This window comes from Nuphar pumila, chromosome 11, assembly GCF_984573655.1.
Source record: "Nuphar pumila chromosome 11, dmNupPumi1.hap1.1, whole genome shotgun sequence".
Lineage (NCBI taxonomy): Eukaryota > Viridiplantae > Streptophyta > Magnoliopsida > Nymphaeales > Nymphaeaceae > Nuphar > Nuphar pumila.
The window spans coordinates 99,793,894-99,813,069 of NC_143259.1; the positions used below are offsets into that span (position 1 = coordinate 99,793,894).

Here is a 19,176-nt window from a genome sequence, read left to right on the forward strand (position 1 = left end):
AATGAAGAAAAATGGTACTTAAGTCTTTGCAAACGCACAAGACTTCGATGTTAAGTGATGCAGACACACACGAAAAAATAGGCCCCACGTGCTTACATACGTGATGCTCATTCAGACCCGAGAGCATGCACCTGCGTGTTCTTGGAGGAACATATAACATGCTTCTTGCATGTCCTCTTCATGGTTTCATGGGAGTGATACTTTTTTTTTTTTAAACTACCGTTAACATTAAAAGATGCTCGCCACATGGCGAGCATCAAAAGGTCAAGATCAACGGTGGATATCGTTCGACGAATGACCTGATCTGTGTCCAATTCTGTCGGACACCATAGATCGCTTTGCCCGCACCTTTTCTATTATTTTTCTTCCTCCAAGTTGCAATCAACCACTGAACGAGAGAGAGAGAGAGAGAGAATGGTGCACAGCACCTACGATTCCTTCCAGATCCTGAGGGACGCGCCCTCCCGGATCGAGTCGGTGGCCTCGTGGAGCTCCAAGCTCCTCCTCGCCTGCGCCGATGGATCCCTCAGGGTCTACTCCCCGCCGTCCGATCACCTCGCCTCCGGAACCCCGACCCCTTCCAAGGACGAGCCCTACGTGCTGGAGCGCACCCTCAACGTCTTCTCCAGGAAGGGAGCCTCTGTCTCCATCCAGTCCCTGGGCTCCCGCAATCTCCTCCTCTCCCTCTCCGACTCCGTCTCCTTCCATCGCCTCCCCAGCCTCGAGGCTGCCGGCTCCCTCGGCAAGACCAAGGGCGCCAACGCTTACGGCTGGGACGACCGCCGCGGGTTCCTCTGCGTCGGACGACAGAAGAAGGTCATCATCTATCGCCATGAAGGTTAGCTCATCGTCGTCTATCATCGCCTCTTTTTTTTTTTATGTGCATATTCATGTCCACATACACTGTCGATAAGAATGTTTGACTCAAGTTTATTCCTCCCCTTTTTGTTTGCTCCAAATGCAATCCAATTTCTTTTAGATCTAGATAAACTACGTGGTTGGCCAAGTATTTTGATTGCTAACTTCTGTAATAGGCTATTCACTCCACTCATTTCCCACCATATCCCTAATTGAAAAAAAAAATCAATTGTGAATTGGATTCCAAAGTTAAAGAATTAGAGAATGCTTAATAGCATAAAACTCACGTGGATTTGCAATATTAATAAGAGATATTGTAATCTCATTGAAGACCTTCTGATCTTTTGAATGATAACCTGTCAATTCTGAAGCAAGATTGTGTAATCGGTCAATTTTAATGCAAGATCATTCTGCTATTTTTCTTTCTCAATCTTCTTCATTATCATTATTTTGATCCCATCCATGATTTCACTATTCATCTCACCAAACTAATATAAAAAGTTATCAAGTTAAATTTCCAACAAAACCAAATAATGGACATTTCAAATTAAGTTCACATCTATGGTCAATGATGTTTTTGCAATGTCTATGTACTTATCCATGATTTCACTATTCATCTCACCAAACTAATAGAAAAAGTTATCAAGTTAAATTTCCAACAAAAGCAAATAATGGACATTTCAAATTAAGTTCACATCTATGGTCAATGATGTTTTGCAATGTCTATGTACTTATCCATTTGATTGTTATGAAAACTCTTGATTGTTTCTTTAACACAATTTATGGCTTTATAAATAACCTATAGTAGAATCATTTCCATTTACCGTGGTCAAGACATTTACAAGTGGCTCCACAGTTTCTACTATTTCTCTTTCATGCTGTGTTTGGGAGGAGGGTGTTGGAGGAGATGAGATGGTGTCAGAGACAGTTATTTGAGTTGGACTACTACAAAAAAATTTGGAGGATATTTGGGAGAAGGAATGCAGGGAATCGTGAATTTAGGCTGGGATTCAGGAGGTTACAAATCCTCACTTTTGCCCTCTTTCAACTCCTTTCACAGTGAGGAGGTATTTACAACTCCTTACTTTGAAGGGATTCCAGTGGTTTGTGTAATAAACCGAAAAAAAAAATTTAAGTTTGGATTCGGGTCGGATCCGGACCTGGACCCGACCCGGACCCGAAAGGGAGGCACCGCCTCCCGTGTCTTTTGAAGACAGGGAGGCAGGGGTTTCAAAGAGAACCCCCACCCCCCTTCTTCCTCTCTCGGTCTGTCTCCCCCGGCCGACTCCCTCTCTGCGTTGCTGAGCATCGCCGCCGACGCCCCCCTTCCGACAAGCACCTTCCGGAAGCCTCCCCAGAGGAGCCCCCGACGTAGGAGCTCCCTCTTCTCGCCGGATACCCCCCTCCGTTGCTGCCATCGTCGACTACCTTTGTTCCCTCCGTCGACGCTGTCGCCGATGCCGGCAACCCCCAGGTACACTTCTTTTTCTCCTTCTCTCCTCTTCGTCTCCCTCGACCCTCCTCTTCAAGGGTCGGTTGACCAGAGCCACCAATCGTGGTGGCTCTAGGTCTGCCAGGGAGGGAGGTGCTGAGCACCTCCCCTCATTTTCCCCCCTCTTCTTTTCGGCAGGCGGCAGGGCTGCCGCCTGCATCGCTTCTTTTCTTGGGCGTTGGGCTTCAGGGGAGGGGCTGCTCATGCCTTGGACGACAGGGTGGCAAGCCCCGCCTCCCCTACTTGCCTTTTATGCAGGTAAGTCGGCAGGGGTCGAGCCCTTGCCACTTAGCCGACAGGTCGGCAGGGGTAAAACCCCTACCGCCTGTGAGAAGGGTTCTGGCAGGGGGTTTTGGGGCCCCTGCCTGCCCTTTTGTTTTCACAGGGAGGGTCGAGACCCCTCCATGTCTCTTCTTGGCCATAGGGAGGGTGGAGTCCTCCCTGTCTCCTTTTTGGTCGTGCAGGGGAGGGTTCGACCCTCCCTGCCTCTGTTTGTTGAGGGGAAGGGTTCGAGCCCTCCCTGCCTACGTGCTATGCAGGGGAGGGTTCAACCCCCTCTGCTTTCGCAATATGCAGGAGGAGGGGTCGAGCCCCCTCCTCGGTCCCTTGATGTTAGGGGAGGGGTCGAGACCCTCCCTGCTTGTCTTTTATACAGGGGGAGGGGTCGAGCCCCTCCCTGCTTGTTCATTGCGTAGGGAAGGGGTCAATCCCCTCCCTGTTTCTGTGTTTCGCTGGGAAGGGGGGGCCGAGACCCCCTTCCTCCCTCTATTGTTCGGGGGAGGGCTGAGCCCTCCCTGTGTTCTGTTTCTGCTTGGCAAGCAGGGGCTCATCCCCTATCCTTGTTTCTTTTTGCAGGACGGAACAAGGTCGTCGCCGTTGCCCTTTTTGCAGAGATGGCAGAGGACCGAGTCCCCTAGCCCTCTTTGCATATTCGCCAGGCAAGGTGCGGCCTACTGCCTCTCCCTTAGTGGCTTGCAGGGAAGGGTCTCGCCTCCTTGCTCTCATGGCAGGCAGGGCGAAGCCTCCCTCGTTGTCTTCTTCGGGCAGGGGTGCAACCCCCTGCCTCCTCGGAGTCCGCCGACGACAAGTCAGCAGGGGCTCGCAGCCCCTGCCCCTGCTTATTGCGCTTATAGCAGGTGCGCAAGGGCACGATGCCCCTGCCTCTGCTTCCTTTACGTCAGGACGATGGCAGTGCCCCTGACTTCCTATTTTGGTATTAGCTTGCTAAGATCGTTACTTTTGCAGCTCGTACGACGGATCTCGCTCGCGCTCTGCGACCTGAGCCACCAATCGCGTACATCCGCGGACGACAGCAAGTTTGCAACTCTCAAAGGTAGGGGAAGATTGCACAGAAGACTTGGACAATTGAATTAAGTTCAATTAACTAAAAAAGGACCATTAAATAAATATATATATATAGAAATATATATATTTATACGAGTATGCATTTAACTCAAGGACGCGGTTTCGCGATCCTTGTCCTTTACCTTGCCGTTGCGCATCACACAAAGGTTTTGCGTTGCACTCCTGTTTACAGCCTTTACTTTGCCGTCGCGCATCGCGCATAGGTTTTGCGTTGCACTTCTGCTTACGGTCTTTACTTTGCCGTCGCGCTTTGCGTTAGGCTCTTGCTTTTGCACATGTGTTGTTACTGCCTTGCTATTGCAGATGACGCTTAGGTATTCGCTCATTGCATACGCGTGTGAGGCATCCTCGTGGAGGATGCAAGAGACATCTATCACTCCCTCTTGTGACAAGAGTTCAGTCGGGAGCTGGCGATACACTCTCGTCTAAGGGAGAGGGATACCTCATAAGGATCCTGGCTCTTCGTGTGCGCAGTTCTGCAGAGTCGACTTGAGATTTTAGGGAGCTGCGCAAAAGCATCAAAGACTGCTCGAAATCGAAGCATTTGGAAGGATGTGACTGGCTGGTTCTGCTCGCCTTCTTGGCTTATCTCGAGTGATCCCGAATTGGGGGTTCGAGCGAACTTCTTAGCAGGTGTCCTGTTGAGAAACCCGTGTCCCGTCTATCGAGGTCAGTATCGAGTCATGCGAGACATGTAGATACCCCGATAGCGGATTTGATTCGAGATAATCACATGTATAATGTTGGTACAAGGTACTGCTCTTTCAAAAGATAAAGTAAAGTTGATAAACTTTACATCTTTGTGAAACACTCCTGTTTAGGCTTCTATTGAGGAACTATACCCCCTTCATCCTAGAGTACTTGTAGTCGTGCACGACACGTCTAGTACTGCGATGATTGGATGAGACGGTCGTGCGACCTCGAACAACGCTAAATGCAAAATGTTGTAATCACATAAATGACCTCACATTCGCCTTCACAGGCAAAATGCTTGAGTGGTTTAAAGACCACAACATAGAATGGGTCGTTAGTTAAGCAACCCCTAACACACCCATTCGCTTCTGGTTGTCTATCAAGGGAGAGGACAGATCAGTACAAAACTCCAATGGACAGGTTGTTAACAACCACCCCACGGGCAATGATCCGGCCTCCCCAGTCATTGGAGTTAAGGGGAAAGGGGCTATAATAGTTAGCTCAAGACTTCTACCAAAGTTGGATGCATCCGTGACACTGCTTTTTCAGCCTCTGGAGAATCCTCTCTCGGCTAAAGCCGTCCCCTTTGGAGCGGACTCAACTAGCTATTCGGGTTATTAAAAATACATAGAATAACAGACGCCCGAACTAGTCTCAGTTGTTTCTACGTTTTGCCTGCGCGTACCCGCAGGCCAGTAATATCAGAACATAAAGTCTGTTCACATTTGGTTGTTGGGTCGTGAGACTCGCTTGCACTACTGACTCGTTTGCACTACTGATTCGCTTGCACTACTGACTCGCTTGCACTACTGATTCACTTGCATTACTGACTCGCCTGCACTATTGATTCGCTTGCACTACTAATTCGCTTGCTTGCTCGATAGTTTAGTATGCTACTCGTTGAGCTGTGCACGCCTGTCAAGGCATTATTCTAGTTGGTTAAACTGATTATGCAGTTCTTTGCGGAGTAATAAGGAGCTTCTCATACTAGTTAAATGCTTATAATAATAGCATTATGTCAGTTGCTACATATTAGCATGCGACTTGCTTTATCCCTTGGTCGGACTGTTTGGTGCTTATTGTAGCGTAGCACTTGTTGGCTTACATCTCTTATGATTGATGTGATTGCATACAGCTCGTACTCTACGAACTGGTGAAAACTAGGATTGATGTGGCCGCTTGTCTTAAAAGCTGCTTACATATTGTGATATAACTGCTGCCGTATGATTCCTTATGAATGGCTTGTGATGCAATGGTTTATGCCTCATGATTAATTTAATTACTTGTTGATAGACTGAGCCATTTTAGGGTAATTATATGTTTTACGAGCATTGTTATGAGTGCTTGTCTTATTCAGTTGTTTTGTTTGGCTGACGGGTAAAGTTAGTTACCCTTTGCCCATAGTATTAATTGGATTGCCATATCTGCGCGTTCTCATGTGTCGTTTACACATGCTTTGAGGGCCTATTTAAGGATTGCAATATTCCTTATGGCAATAACACGATGCGTATGATTATATGCTTCTATGTGAAGTGATACGATGCATATTGCTGATATGCATGTTTGTGCCTATATTGTGGCTACCGACCCCGAGGCGGTCAATGATTTAGAGCAGTCAATTATTGATGCATGTATCACTGAGTGGGGTGTTTGTCGAGCACTTGATCTCCAAAGGATTATCTGCGAGGGCGTGTATGATCAAGACCAGGTACCCGACTAGAGTGGTAGATTCTCTGTGAGGATGTACACTGTCCACGAACGGGTAGCCGCAAAGGCGGTGAACTCCTGTGAGGAAGTGTATGGTCCAAGACCAGGTATACCATCTAGGACGGAATTCCTTGTGAGATTATACATTTCCCAGACCAGGTGATCCGGCGTTGATCTTGTTGTTTGTATTAGTGGATATTGACCCTGAGAGCGGTCATTTGTGTTGATGCGTGTATCGCAATGATTTTCATTGGATGTGGCATTTGTTAGGGATCGGTCTCCCAAAGGTTTCTCTGTGAGGATGTACACTGTCCACGAACGGGTAGCCGCGAAGACAGTGAACTCCTGTGAGGAAGTGTAGGGTCCAAGATCAGGTATACCCTCTAGGGCAGTAATTCCTTGTCCGGTCGTATATCTCTCGGACCGAACGATCCAACGTGGATCTTGTGTTTTTGCTTACCATAAAAAGTTATGGTAAGCTGTGACGATCTTCTAAGATTGTTTGTGATAGCTAACTATGAATTCATAGTTTCGGCTTTCTGTTTTAGCATGATTACATGCATGGCTCAGATGTGAGAATCAGATCGTTAGTGATTTGAGTTAGTGTTTATGTTTTGGACCTTCTACGGAAGGGTGGGCTTTTCTGAGGAAGTATGACGCCTTAGTGCGTCGTAACCGGTGACAGTCAGCCGCGGAAGACTTTGAGAGATGAGAATAGATTAAGGTTGTTTAGGACAAAGCGTTTGTTAGAAGTCGTGAGAGCGACAAAAGATGCCCTGATACTGATTCAGTGCAGAGACCTCGTTCTAGGAACGAGAACAAGCTAGTTGCGTGGTAGTTCACAGCTTACGATCAATTGAATCGTATGGTGCGTTTGTCAGTTGCACTGCTTACTTGCTTCGAACTGCTTACTGGTTGCACTACTTGTGCATTCGCACTACTTATTCGCTTGTACTACTTACGCGTTTGCACTATTTACTTGCTTGCATTGCTTACCTGTTTAACTGCATATCTGCTTTAAACTGCGTAACCTACAAACTGCGTAACCTACTGAATTAAATGTACTTAATTCAGTTCCTTGTAGTCTCTCTTGTGCACCTACTAGTTTTTCGTGAAACTAACCCATTCTATGGGTACAGGTGATGTTTAGGTACTCTACGGGCGATGGCGTGATTGCAAGATGACTTCAAGACTTCTTCTTCCTGCTCTTAGCTCGCGTCCTGGACGCTTGGGTTTGTATCGGATTTCCCTTAGGATATCCGAATCTTGTGAGTTTTGGTTCTTTTAGCTAACGTGCCCAAAGTTGTGATCTTGCCTTGTGATTTATCAAAGAAAAATCTTTCGTTGATTTCATAAACAAACTCTGAAGGAAAGAGATATATCTAGTCTCTTGCCTGTTTTTCTGAAAATGTTAGCAAGTTTGAAATTTGGGGCGTTACAATTTGTTACCAAAAGACGTTCACCTCCGGTGGGTAGTTATCGAAAGACATTCACCTCTCTCTCTCTCTCATGTTAGTCATTTCATATTCATTTGGATCTAGGTAACCCAAATCCCACACAATGGTCAGACATTAGATTTGAATCAGAAACAATATTGACTCCATAACATTGATGTATCTTGTTTGGATTTGGAGTCATATATGAACCTAGAATCTCTATATAAAATCCATATTTAGGTTGAATATCAATAGTTAGTTTTTTTTTTGTCAAATCTAACTGAATGGACTCATATTCAATTGGATATCTGACCCATATCTAAATTCTTTGCTTTCTTAGTAATAGGGTAAAAAATGGATTGGATTTGTTCAAATCTTTGGTCCAAACCTAAGCTTTGTTTCTAATATCGATTTAGATTTACATATTCAAAGTTTTTTGGATTAAAATCACCGTTTGAAATTAGATATTTGGTTGGATTCAGATCTAATCCAATTTATCAATAGCTTGTAGATGTAGGTCTTTTTGGCCATTATTGTTAGGAAGCTTGAGGTTGATGCTTGGGTGGGCCTCACAAATTAGATAGTTGATTGAAATGATAAGCAATCTCCTATTTCATTTTTTAATGTCCCTTATGCTTTTAGTTTGCATTTTTCAGTTAGTTTGCTTTTATTAAAATTGAATGCATCAATTATTGGGTAAAACCTATGTCACAATTTTAAAATTTTTGGACACGGGGACTCGGCAAAAAAAAAAAAATATATATATATATATAATTTTATTTTATTTTTAAAATGCCACAGCTGACAGCACAGTCTGTGTGTCTGTGCACAGTCACAGACTGTGACTGTGCACAGTCACAGGCACAACACTGTGCACAGTCACAGTCACGCAGCACAGTCACAGTCTGCACTGTGCATTTTTTTATATATATATTTTTAAATAAAAAATATAAAAAATTTGTTTTTAGGGACATTTTTGGACTCGGTCAAAGTTGACCGAGTCCAAAATGTGGACGGACTCGGCCTGGACTCGTTGACCGAGTCCGACTCGGCGTTGTCCGAGTCTGACTCGGCGTTGACCGAGTCCGACTCGGCGTTGACCGAGTCCGACTCGGCATTGACCGAGTCCGTGCCGAGTCCGAAGCCGCACCCGAGTCCGCACCCGTGTCGGGGCGTGTCGATTCGTGTGCAGCACCTCCTTAGCCGAGTCCGTGTGACATAGGGTAAAACAAAGCTTTAAAAGTATACCTATTTTTTGTGTGCATGAGATTCAATCCAATTGTAATCCATATTATATGTAAAATTGTTTTTCCACAGAAGACAATGATTTAAATATTACTTGTTTGTTAAAAAATTTAAATGTCAGTTATTCCATTAAATATGATATATCTTTTCTCTACATTCTTTGCTACTCAAATACCATGCTACGGGTTCCCAAACAAGGTGATGAATCAGTAGTAGTTAAAAGCCTGAATCCTTGAAGGAGTTGTTTATGCTTCCAAACAAAAGAGGGACTCCACAACTCCTTTGAAATCCATTTCTCTTCAAATCCAGTAGTTGTACTTCCCTCGACTCCTTGCAACTCCCTTCAACATGGATTCCCAAACAGAGCTTCATTCCCCCCCCCCCCCCCCCCCCAAATTTCTTTTTTTGCCAATTTGCATAAGCTACCAAAAACATCAATTTACCCTCTTTTGGTAAAAATTAGTAGCAAAACGAGCAACTCCAGGTTGTCATATTTCTCTTTTTCTTTGTATAGCTTCTTATAAGTTTTTTTTCCCAATTTGTGCATGAAATTTGCAATCCTTTGTGCTCTTGCCAAAAAATGACATTAAAACATGGACACTGGTAGCCACCATGGATGCTCAGTTGCCAGAGTCTTATCTAATTCCAGAGATGGTGAATATTGCTGGTTGGTCACTGTTCAGAGAGAGAGAGAGAGAGAGAGAGAGAGAGAGAGAGAGAGAGAGAGACTTGTTTCAGCGCCAAAGAGATAGAAGTGAAAAAGGGGGCAATTGTTTGAGACTTGAGAAGTGAAAGAGGGCTCAAATTTTCTTTAGATTTTGTCCAAGGTTAAAACAAAATAGCTAAAAACACATTATATTTTGTGTTATTTTCAAAGTATGGTAGTATTATTGTGACTTTACAAATATCTAATAATATTGCGACATTTTGAAACTAACAAATATCTTAGCCATTTCAAATGGCTGAAAAAATATCATGGTATTTTTCACTATGATAGTTTGCCTCTCTGTGATAGCATGTCCATTTCTCTTGTTGAAAAAGATCTTTAAAAAAAAGGTCCATCGTTCTTCAGATTATTTCTTGGTGTTTTCTTGGATATCTCTTTGCATTTACTTTAAGCACTTATTTGCAACTTGTATTTACTTGCCAATAGGTGACAAAGGATTAAAAAAGGTGAAAGAATTCAACATTTCTGATGTAATAGTCAATGATATGGTATGTCAAAATATTTGTTTGGTATGAGAAAAGAATACATTATAATGAACCACACAACCAGAGCTTTATCTGAGTTTTTTCCATGTGGAAGGATTGCTGCCTACTATTGTTTCTAATGCATGCTTAAGAAAGAAATGATCTTACTTATTGGTCTTCAATTGGACTAGTAAATGGCTAGCATCAAGCTTTTACGGGGGAGATATGAAACACTGTATTCTGTAAACATTTTTTATGATTAGTACAGACACGCAATCTTTGGGAGATGGATGTTCATGTGGTCAATTCATGCCTTGCTCTATAATATACTATTATGAAGTTTAAACTGTGAAAAGGATGGAAGTTGAACTTTCTGAATGTGTAGTATTTCCCTAGAACAGTTATCAGGTACTTCTTTATCCAATTCATTGATGGGACTACTTTTTGCATTTGGCGATACGGGAACTTGGGACGTAGGGCTACTTTGGTACTTCTACGAGTTCTTTGAAGTTTGAACAATTTTAAATAAACTATATAGGTTCTCTCTCTATTTTCCATTTCCTTTCTTTGTCTTGTTTTTCTTCTTTTTATTTTAGTGAAATATGAGACATATCACAACTGAATTCTGCTCTATGATCATTCATCATGTCCCTCGCACTTCACATGATTTTATGGCGTTCTCTTGGATAGCTCTTTACTAACACTGTTTGCAACTTGTGTTTACTTGCCAATAGGTGGTAAAGAGTTTGCAGAGATGAAAGAATTCAATGTTCCTGATATAATTAAGTCAATGATATGGTGTGGTGAAAATATTTGTTTGGGTATCAGAAAAGAATACTTGATAATGAACAGCACAAATGGAGCACTATCTGAGGTATTTCCATGTGGAAGGATTGCTGCCCCTTTAATCACACCACTTCCTTCTGGAGAGCTTCTACTTGGAAAGGTACTGTTGATGTTTAACTGAGAGCACCTGCTAGTTTTAATGAACTTGCTGCTGTCAAGGTACTTTTGCACAATTTAGGAATCACATTCAATTACTTGCAAGAGGTTTGACTAGGTTTTGGTGTGTGAGATTGCTCGTTTGTAGGGGTGGACATTAGGTCTGTCACGAAGTGGTGCGGAATCCAAGGCACTCAAAACCCAAACACAAATACAAACATGCAATACATATGAATGAAAAATAAATACAACAAACACAATACTTTATGAATATGTATCTTCATTAATAATGAACCTTGAAATACATAAGCCAAATAAAAACATTATACAAAATACCTCATTACGCAAATACACTCACACTCATGAGCATATACTACCCATCACTCTCACACACAATAGGCACACACACCCCATATATATAGTGAGAAAAGAGAGGAAGCGATAGAGTAAAGAGATGAGAGAGAAAGTCCTCTCTAGCCATTGGACTAGAAATCTAGCTTTTGGGCTTAGTTCCCAACACAAATCTAGCCGTTGGGCTGAGTTCCCAACAACTAGTATTACAAATCATATATTATATACATAGAAAACGGATAGAGTAATCTTAACAGGGTCGGGCCAGGCTGACCCTATAACAGCCCCGCAAAGGCCCTACATGCTCGAATGACTTGCTTGATTGCCGAAAGGATGCTCTTGATCTTCATGACCCGAAAGGATGCAAAAAACAAAACCATTACATAAAATGTCTTCATGACTTCATCAAGTTCTTCCATTCGTTGTTTCCTTAAAGGATGCTCTTGATCTTCAATCTTATGCTCTATTATACAAAAGGTCTTTAGGATCTTCAATATCATCAATATTTGAGAATCTGTAAATAGAGCTAACAAAACATTCCAACTATACATACACATATATATCATAAAACATAAAAAATAAAAAAAATAAACTATATCAATTATATATTATGGAGAGAGGATGACCAAACACACAAAAAATACAATATATAAAAATTATTTAGTAAAACAATTTAATAATTTTTAAAATCATTTAAAAAAATTAATTTTGAAAAATCATTAAGTTTTAAAACACAATAGTCATTGAGTGACTCACTTTGATAGATAATTTTTAAGAAACCATAGTTCTTAATTCACAAGGGAACATAATTGCATATTATTAAAAGAGATGCAAGCATAAAATATCGAAAAGATAAAGTCAATAATCACATTAATTTCATGAAAATCATGCACACATATATTTATCACAAAATGCACATTAATACATAAAAGACAGGTTTTCAACAACATCAATACCATGAAGCAATAACTCACAAAAGAGTTTAAATCACAAAATTTCCCAAAGGAGAGTAAAATATTTGTAGATAGATTTTATTTCATACACAGCAGAAGATATAAGAAATGATTCAAGTCATTTAATAAGGATTTTAAGAAGATATAAATAAACATGGATCGATCAATTTTAGAAGCCATATTAACCACACAACTAATGCATATCCGAATGAACCATGCAATAGTTTAGAATCAATGAAAAAATCACTTGTGGGCAATTTTAAGAGATAACAATGAAAATCTTTCAAGAACTATGAAGAGATTTAAAATCCCACAAATATCAAGAAATGATATTTTTACCAATATTAATATATACACAAGGCAGCCAATCATGAAACAAATTTAAAGTATCTTAGTCATGCAATTAAAGCATACTCAATGTAAAATTGCATGAAAAATATTTCAATAACCTTTTGTCATACAAGGACAAATATAAATTTTTTTAAAGAGATTTAAAAATCCAATGATATTTGTAAATCTCAACAATAGTTTGATCACTACAAGCAATCACTTTGCTAGACTTTCAAACCTCAAAATTTAAGTGTATCAGCCACTAGAACAAGCACATAATCACAATGCCACTAATAGGCTAAAACACGCACAAAAAGTGTGAATAACAAACATCTCTTGGCTACATAAAATGATATTTAAAACAAGTGTATCAATGACTAGAACAAGAGCATAGCCAATCGGTACATATAACTCACCACGTTAAAACATCTCTTGTCTACATATAATGACACTCAAAATAAGTGTATCAACAACTAGAACAAGAGTATAATCACAATGCTACATAAAGGCAAAATAAACACACAAAAATATGAATAAACATCTCTTGTCTACTTATAATGACACTCATAAAAAGTGTATCAGCTACTAGAGCAAAAGCATAATCATAATGCTACTAATAGGCTAAGCAAACACGCAAAAAATGTGAATAAACATCTCTTGTCTACATATAATGACGCTTAGATAAGAGGCATAATAAGAGGAAACACAAGAGGTAAGAGAGCTTGTAATGAAAACAAACTGTCAAGAAGAATAAAAATAACAATTTTAACAATCTTTTGAAACTCCATGTTTCAAAAGTATAACTATCATCGCAAAAAAAACACGACATCAAAAATCTAATATTGTAACAATCACCACATAAACAAATGAGTGATACAACACACTCATAGAACTAGAGATCAAACAATTGCCAGTTAGAGCTGGATTATAAGCTGACAATCTAAATAGACAAAAATCAAGGTACACACAACTCACCTCAACAAAAAAGTCTGGTTCAATAACAAGGCCAAAAAGAAAAGATGCATCATATAAAAATATGTGGTGGACAACCAAATGCCATAACATGACAACCTTCCTTGTCAAAGGCGCTAGGCTAAGCTTAGGCGGGGCCTAGGCAAACTTGGTGGTGCCCCAAATAAAAAAAATAAAAAATGATATACAAAATATGTAAACAAACTACTTAACTTAATAACAAACATGTATACAACATAAAATCAATCAACAATAAGCAATAGACAAATAATATGTTGTCGAACATTGAAAAGCAATTATATTACATAAAAACAGTCAAATAGATAACTCATACGCTTATAAATTATATGTGAATTAAGTACAAAGATATGTATATATATAATTATATATATAATATAAACAGATAATATTGTAAATTTATAATATATGTTTATGATATGTTAAATTATATAATTATATACAATTACACATAAAACATATATATGTTTGTGCAACTGCGTATTAGACCAAGAGGCTACCTCGGCTAGGCTGCCTAGGCAGTGCCTAGGCTCCACGTTTGACAACTAAGCGGAGGGGTGAAAGGAGCAGAAAGAAGAAAAACTTAAGGTAAAAAAACCAAAAGAAGAAAAGGAGAGAATAAAAAAAAAAGCTTTTGGGGCAGGAACAAGAAAAAAATAAAAGAAAAGAGAAAAGAATTAGAAAAAGCATGACAACTATGTTCTTGCGGTTTAGGCATGGACAACCTAAGCAACCTAAGTAAAAAACCAGGGCCCTACTGCCTAGACTCATAAGCCTAGGCGGTGGCCCTAAGCCTAGCCAGCCTAGGCGTAACTTTTGACAACTAAGATGACAACAAAGAACTCGTGAAAATAAATTTCAAATAATGTGAGTTCAAATAATAAATGATTTAGAAAACATTATTTCAAATTAGTTTTACTAATGATTTTAGGATATAATGTAGACAAGGTGTTGATTGACAATATATCATGAATCTTGTGCAAGCAAAGGCAACAAGATTATATAAAAAACAATACGAAATGGCCAAGGAGCTAGCTTACCCTAAACCATAAGTCCATTAAGGGACCAAAAAGAAGTATAAAAAAGTAGCAGAAGCACAAACACAAAGATTCTAAACACCACCAATCACTAAGAGGCACAAGAGCTCAATACATAAAAATATGGTAGCTTTTTATAAGAAAAAAGGCCTAATAAATAGGCGTATACACATATAGGGACTCATGAGAGAGCACACCATGGATGTTAACTAAGAGATCATATAAAATATGTAAAAGAATGCATTCAAGTACATGATATTAAAGCATGCTCATGCAATAAAAAATAAGTTGATATTAGCAATCACAAATGCTACTCATGACATATACCCAAGAAAATAAATCAAGAGATAATATTCCATTAAATATAAGAATCACTCCTTAATCTCATAAATTTAAACCATCAAAGTTCATACTCAATCAATCATTAATCCTTTACAAAATAATTTTGCACATTAAGATGGTTTTAAATATAGCAACAACATAAAGTCAAACATTGATGTCACACAATAATAATAGCGCAATCTCATGAGAGCCTATAAACCATTCGTGATATTTCTAAACAATTTATAGCATCTACGACTTAATGAGTAAATCATTCAAGAGTTTAAAACAGAGTTACCAGTCGAGGAAGCGGGAGCGGGAAGCGAGGCACTTTAAAAAATTTAGGAAGCGGGGAAGCGTGGGACCACTTAGAAGAAAATTACGAACCGTCTCGGAAGCGACCTAGGAAGCGAAAAAATGGGAAGCGAGGGGGAAGCGTGCTTCCCATAAAAGGGAAGCGCGCTTCCCAAAAAAAGGGGATGCTTCCCCACGCGTTTTGGAAGGGCGACGTTTCACGCTTCTGAAGTGCGTATCGGGGAAGCACACTTCCCCATACGCCTAGGCGCTTCCGGTAACTCTGGTTTAAACCAATTTTTTCAACATAGAAAATTCACACAATATATCAAGAATCATGATTTGAACTCAAGAAATCATGTAAACACATTCACACGATAATGGAGAGCATACAATATTAAGGATTACAAGAATATATTCAAAATATCATGCATATCACAAGCTAAAATTCATCAAAATATCATAATAATCACAAGATGATTCATGTGAATAAACTCATTAAGCGTCATACAAGGGAGGACATCATAAAATTTAGTATTTTGCCAAACATGAAAAACATATAAAATTTTAAGAAACTATATACTTTTGCAAAATACACTTATCTATAATCAAATTTTATGTTTACACAAAACCATATGTCAAGATACAATAATTTTTACAAATTCTACTTTCAATGGATTTATGAAAAACATATTCATTTTAAAATAATTTCATTTTAAACACATGCCATAACGTCATAGTGTACATACCAGAATGAGAGAGCCTTGAATCCAAGCCATTAATCAAGTTGGAATTTTTCCTTTGAAGCATGATCACGAACAAGACTTCAAGACCATGATGCCTTGGCTCTTATATCATGTCATGAAGTGGTGTGGAATCCAAGGCACTCAAAACCCAAACACAAATACCAACATGCAATACAAATGAATGAAAAATAAATACAACAAACACAAGACTTTATGAATATGTATCTTCATTAATAATGAACCTTGAAATACATAAGCCAAAGAAAAACATTATACAAAATACCTCACTACGCAAATACACTCACACTCATGAGCCTATACTACCCATCACTCTCTCATACACAATAGGCACACACACCCCATATATATAGAGAGAAAAGAGAGGAAGTGATAGAGTAAAGAGATGAGAGAAAGTCCTCTCTAGCCATTGGACTAGAAATCTGGCTGTTGGGCTTAGTTCCCAACACAAATCTAGTTGTTGGGCTGAGTTCCCAACAACTAGTTAACTTTACAAATAATTTATCATACATATATGTATATATGTACATAAATATATAATATATTATATACATACAAAAAAGGATAGAGTAATCTTAACAGGGTCGGGCCAGGCCGACCCTATAGCAGGCCCGCAAAGGCCCTACAGGCTCGAATGACTTGCCTGATTGCTGAAAGCCTGACCTTATTATTTTTGGGTCGGGCTTCTTAGCCAGTGTATGTGACCTGCCCGATAGGCCAGGTTCAGGCTTAGAGAGAGAAATCACCCTGGCTAACCTGCTGGAAAGGGAGCACTACCCCTTTCTGGCCACACACACACACACACACACACACACACACACACACACACACACACACATATATATATATATATATATATATATATATATATAGAGAGAGAGAGAGAGAGAGAGAGAGAGAGAGAGAGAGGTTTATTGGATTTTGAAAAGGAAATAAAAGGGGCGGTGTTGGAATTTGGAAAGGGAGTTAAAGGGGTTTTGTTGGAAACTTGAAATTGGAATTTGAAAAAGAAAGAGAAGGGTGTTGCCTATTCGTCTCCCAAAAACCGAGAGAGAACGAAAGACACGTCTTTCTTTCCTTTTCTTGTGCCACATCAGACTGGCAGCTTTGACAGCTGGCCAGTTTTTTGTTTTTTATCTATTGGTTATAAAGGGTGGAAGGAAGGGCACATTTTTTCTAAAATTTAAGAAACTTACTTTTTAACGTTTTTCAAAAAGTGTGTAACATTTTAAGTTTTTTTGACCCATAAGGGCCTGACTCGAGCCGAGCCATGTGCCCAAGCCTGACCTGATTAGTTATCGGGTCGGGCCTGGCCACATATTAATCGGGCTAGACCTTCAATGTTCGGCATGAGCCCGGCTCGTGTCGGGCCTGGTACCCGATTGGCGTTGGGATGCCCGACTCGATGTCCACCCCTAGTTTTATGGTGACTTATATCTAATGCTTTAATAAATACTGAAATGGTGAAGGTGAAAGCTGTGTGCTGATATGATTGTCCATAAATTTCCTCAACCTCTCTGCAGTAGGACAGGACATTCTACAATGGAATTTTAAAAATTTGATTTTTAAAACAACAGTTCATGAGGGATAGGAACAAAAAGAAAATTAGGAAGTAATTTGGAGCAAACACTCTTTTTGCAATGACTAACTGCATATGAATCAACAAAATGACTTCATAATGACATGCATTTCTAAAACTATAACTGAACATAACTACCAAATTTACAAGCTGACAAGTTAATGATTTTTTAGTGTGTGTGTTACATGCAGGATAATATTGGAGTTTTTGTGGACCAAAATGGAAAGTTATTACAAGAGGGTCGGATATGTTGGTCGGAACCACCAGGATCTGTCACTATTCAAATGCCATATGCTGTAGCTCGTTTGCCAAGACATATCGAGGTACAATGACATAGTCTAGCAGTTGAACAAAAAACGACCATATGCAAACCATTCCTTTTATCTTGACAAATGTTTGGACCATCATTGGGACTTTGATTTAGATATGGTTTTGCAGATTCGATCTCTCAGAGCTCCTTATCAATTGGTACAAACTGTTGTTCTCAGAGATGTTCGTCATCTTTTTTCAGGCAATGGTTATGTGATAGCTGCATTAGACACTTCTGTTTATGGGCTATTACCTGTCCCTCTTGGTGCCCAGGTATCTGTAACGCATTCCAAATTGTATGTGTGGCTTGTATAGTTGGACATCCTTTGTATATAAGAATGTGTTGCTAAGGGGTGCTTGCTCAATGCTATTACTGCCTCCAACTTTTCTGTATGTGTTTTCCTTATTGTGTATGGTATTCTTTGTCACATGGATACCACTGCGGGAATAAGAGACAACAGGGATATGCTTGGTATGACATGACAATTCTCAAAAATCAGCATACAGGGACACAACCATACACACACATAGATGTATATATGTATATAACAATAATTCAAAATCACTATAATTAAAAAATCAAATAATAAAACTAAGTTGAAATTGAAACATAATATAATTGATGACAAATTTTAAAAGAAAAGGAACGCAGGCAAATATAAAATAAGTAATCATGATCGTAAAAGGAAATAGATCAAAATTAATGACAAATCGATGATTGTGTTTAACTATATCCATGAAGTGTTCTGGTGTCCGAGTGACATGGGATGCACATGTTGAGTAAAGTGTCTTTGTGACATAGAGGGTATTAGACTGGACAGTATATCATGAAAGGGGCTTTTTGGTAATTTTGAATCATTGAGCATCTTGCGATATGCATAGGCTATGTTATTTTACACTGTTAGTTTGGTTATTTTATTGTATAGTATTGTTTTTGGTTTTATTAGTTTAGTGTATATGTCATATATCACACCACTTTTGAGTGGCATTATTATAATTCTTGTAATATTGTTGACTTTTGTGTACCACCTCAATTAGAGAATCTCTTAATAATAAGAGAGTAGTGTGCAACCCCCACACTGGAGAATGCATTTTGGGGCTAGAACTCTCTATCCACAAGGCTTATCCTCCTCCTTCCTCTTTTATTGAAGAATTATCATGGTATCAGACCTACCATCCCATCTTGTGAGGATCATTTAATTACCTTCTTCTCTTCTCCATAATCCTACTTTTCTTCCACTCCCAGCAACCTCATCCTCCTCTCCTTTTCTTTTCGCTTTTCTCCCTCATTCCTTCTTTCCTCTTCTACTTCATTCTTC

At 39.6% G+C, this 19,176-nt stretch overlaps 1 protein-coding gene across 1 annotated transcript in view; it reads left to right on the forward strand.

The window, feature by feature from the left end:
* Positions 1–381: 381 nt before the first annotated feature.
* The window catches only part of EMB2754 (Vacuolar sorting protein 39), a 78,428-nt gene continuing 59,633 nt past the window's right edge, over positions 382–19,176 (forward strand). The window contains exons 1-4 of the mRNA XM_089981667.1: positions 382–838; positions 10,722–10,933; positions 17,740–17,871; positions 17,987–18,130. Coding sequence (XP_089837793.1) covers positions 415–838; positions 10,722–10,933; positions 17,740–17,871; positions 17,987–18,130 — 912 coding nt within the window. The 5' untranslated portion in view covers positions 382–414. The remainder of the gene's footprint in view (positions 839–10,721; positions 10,934–17,739; positions 17,872–17,986; positions 18,131–19,176) is intronic.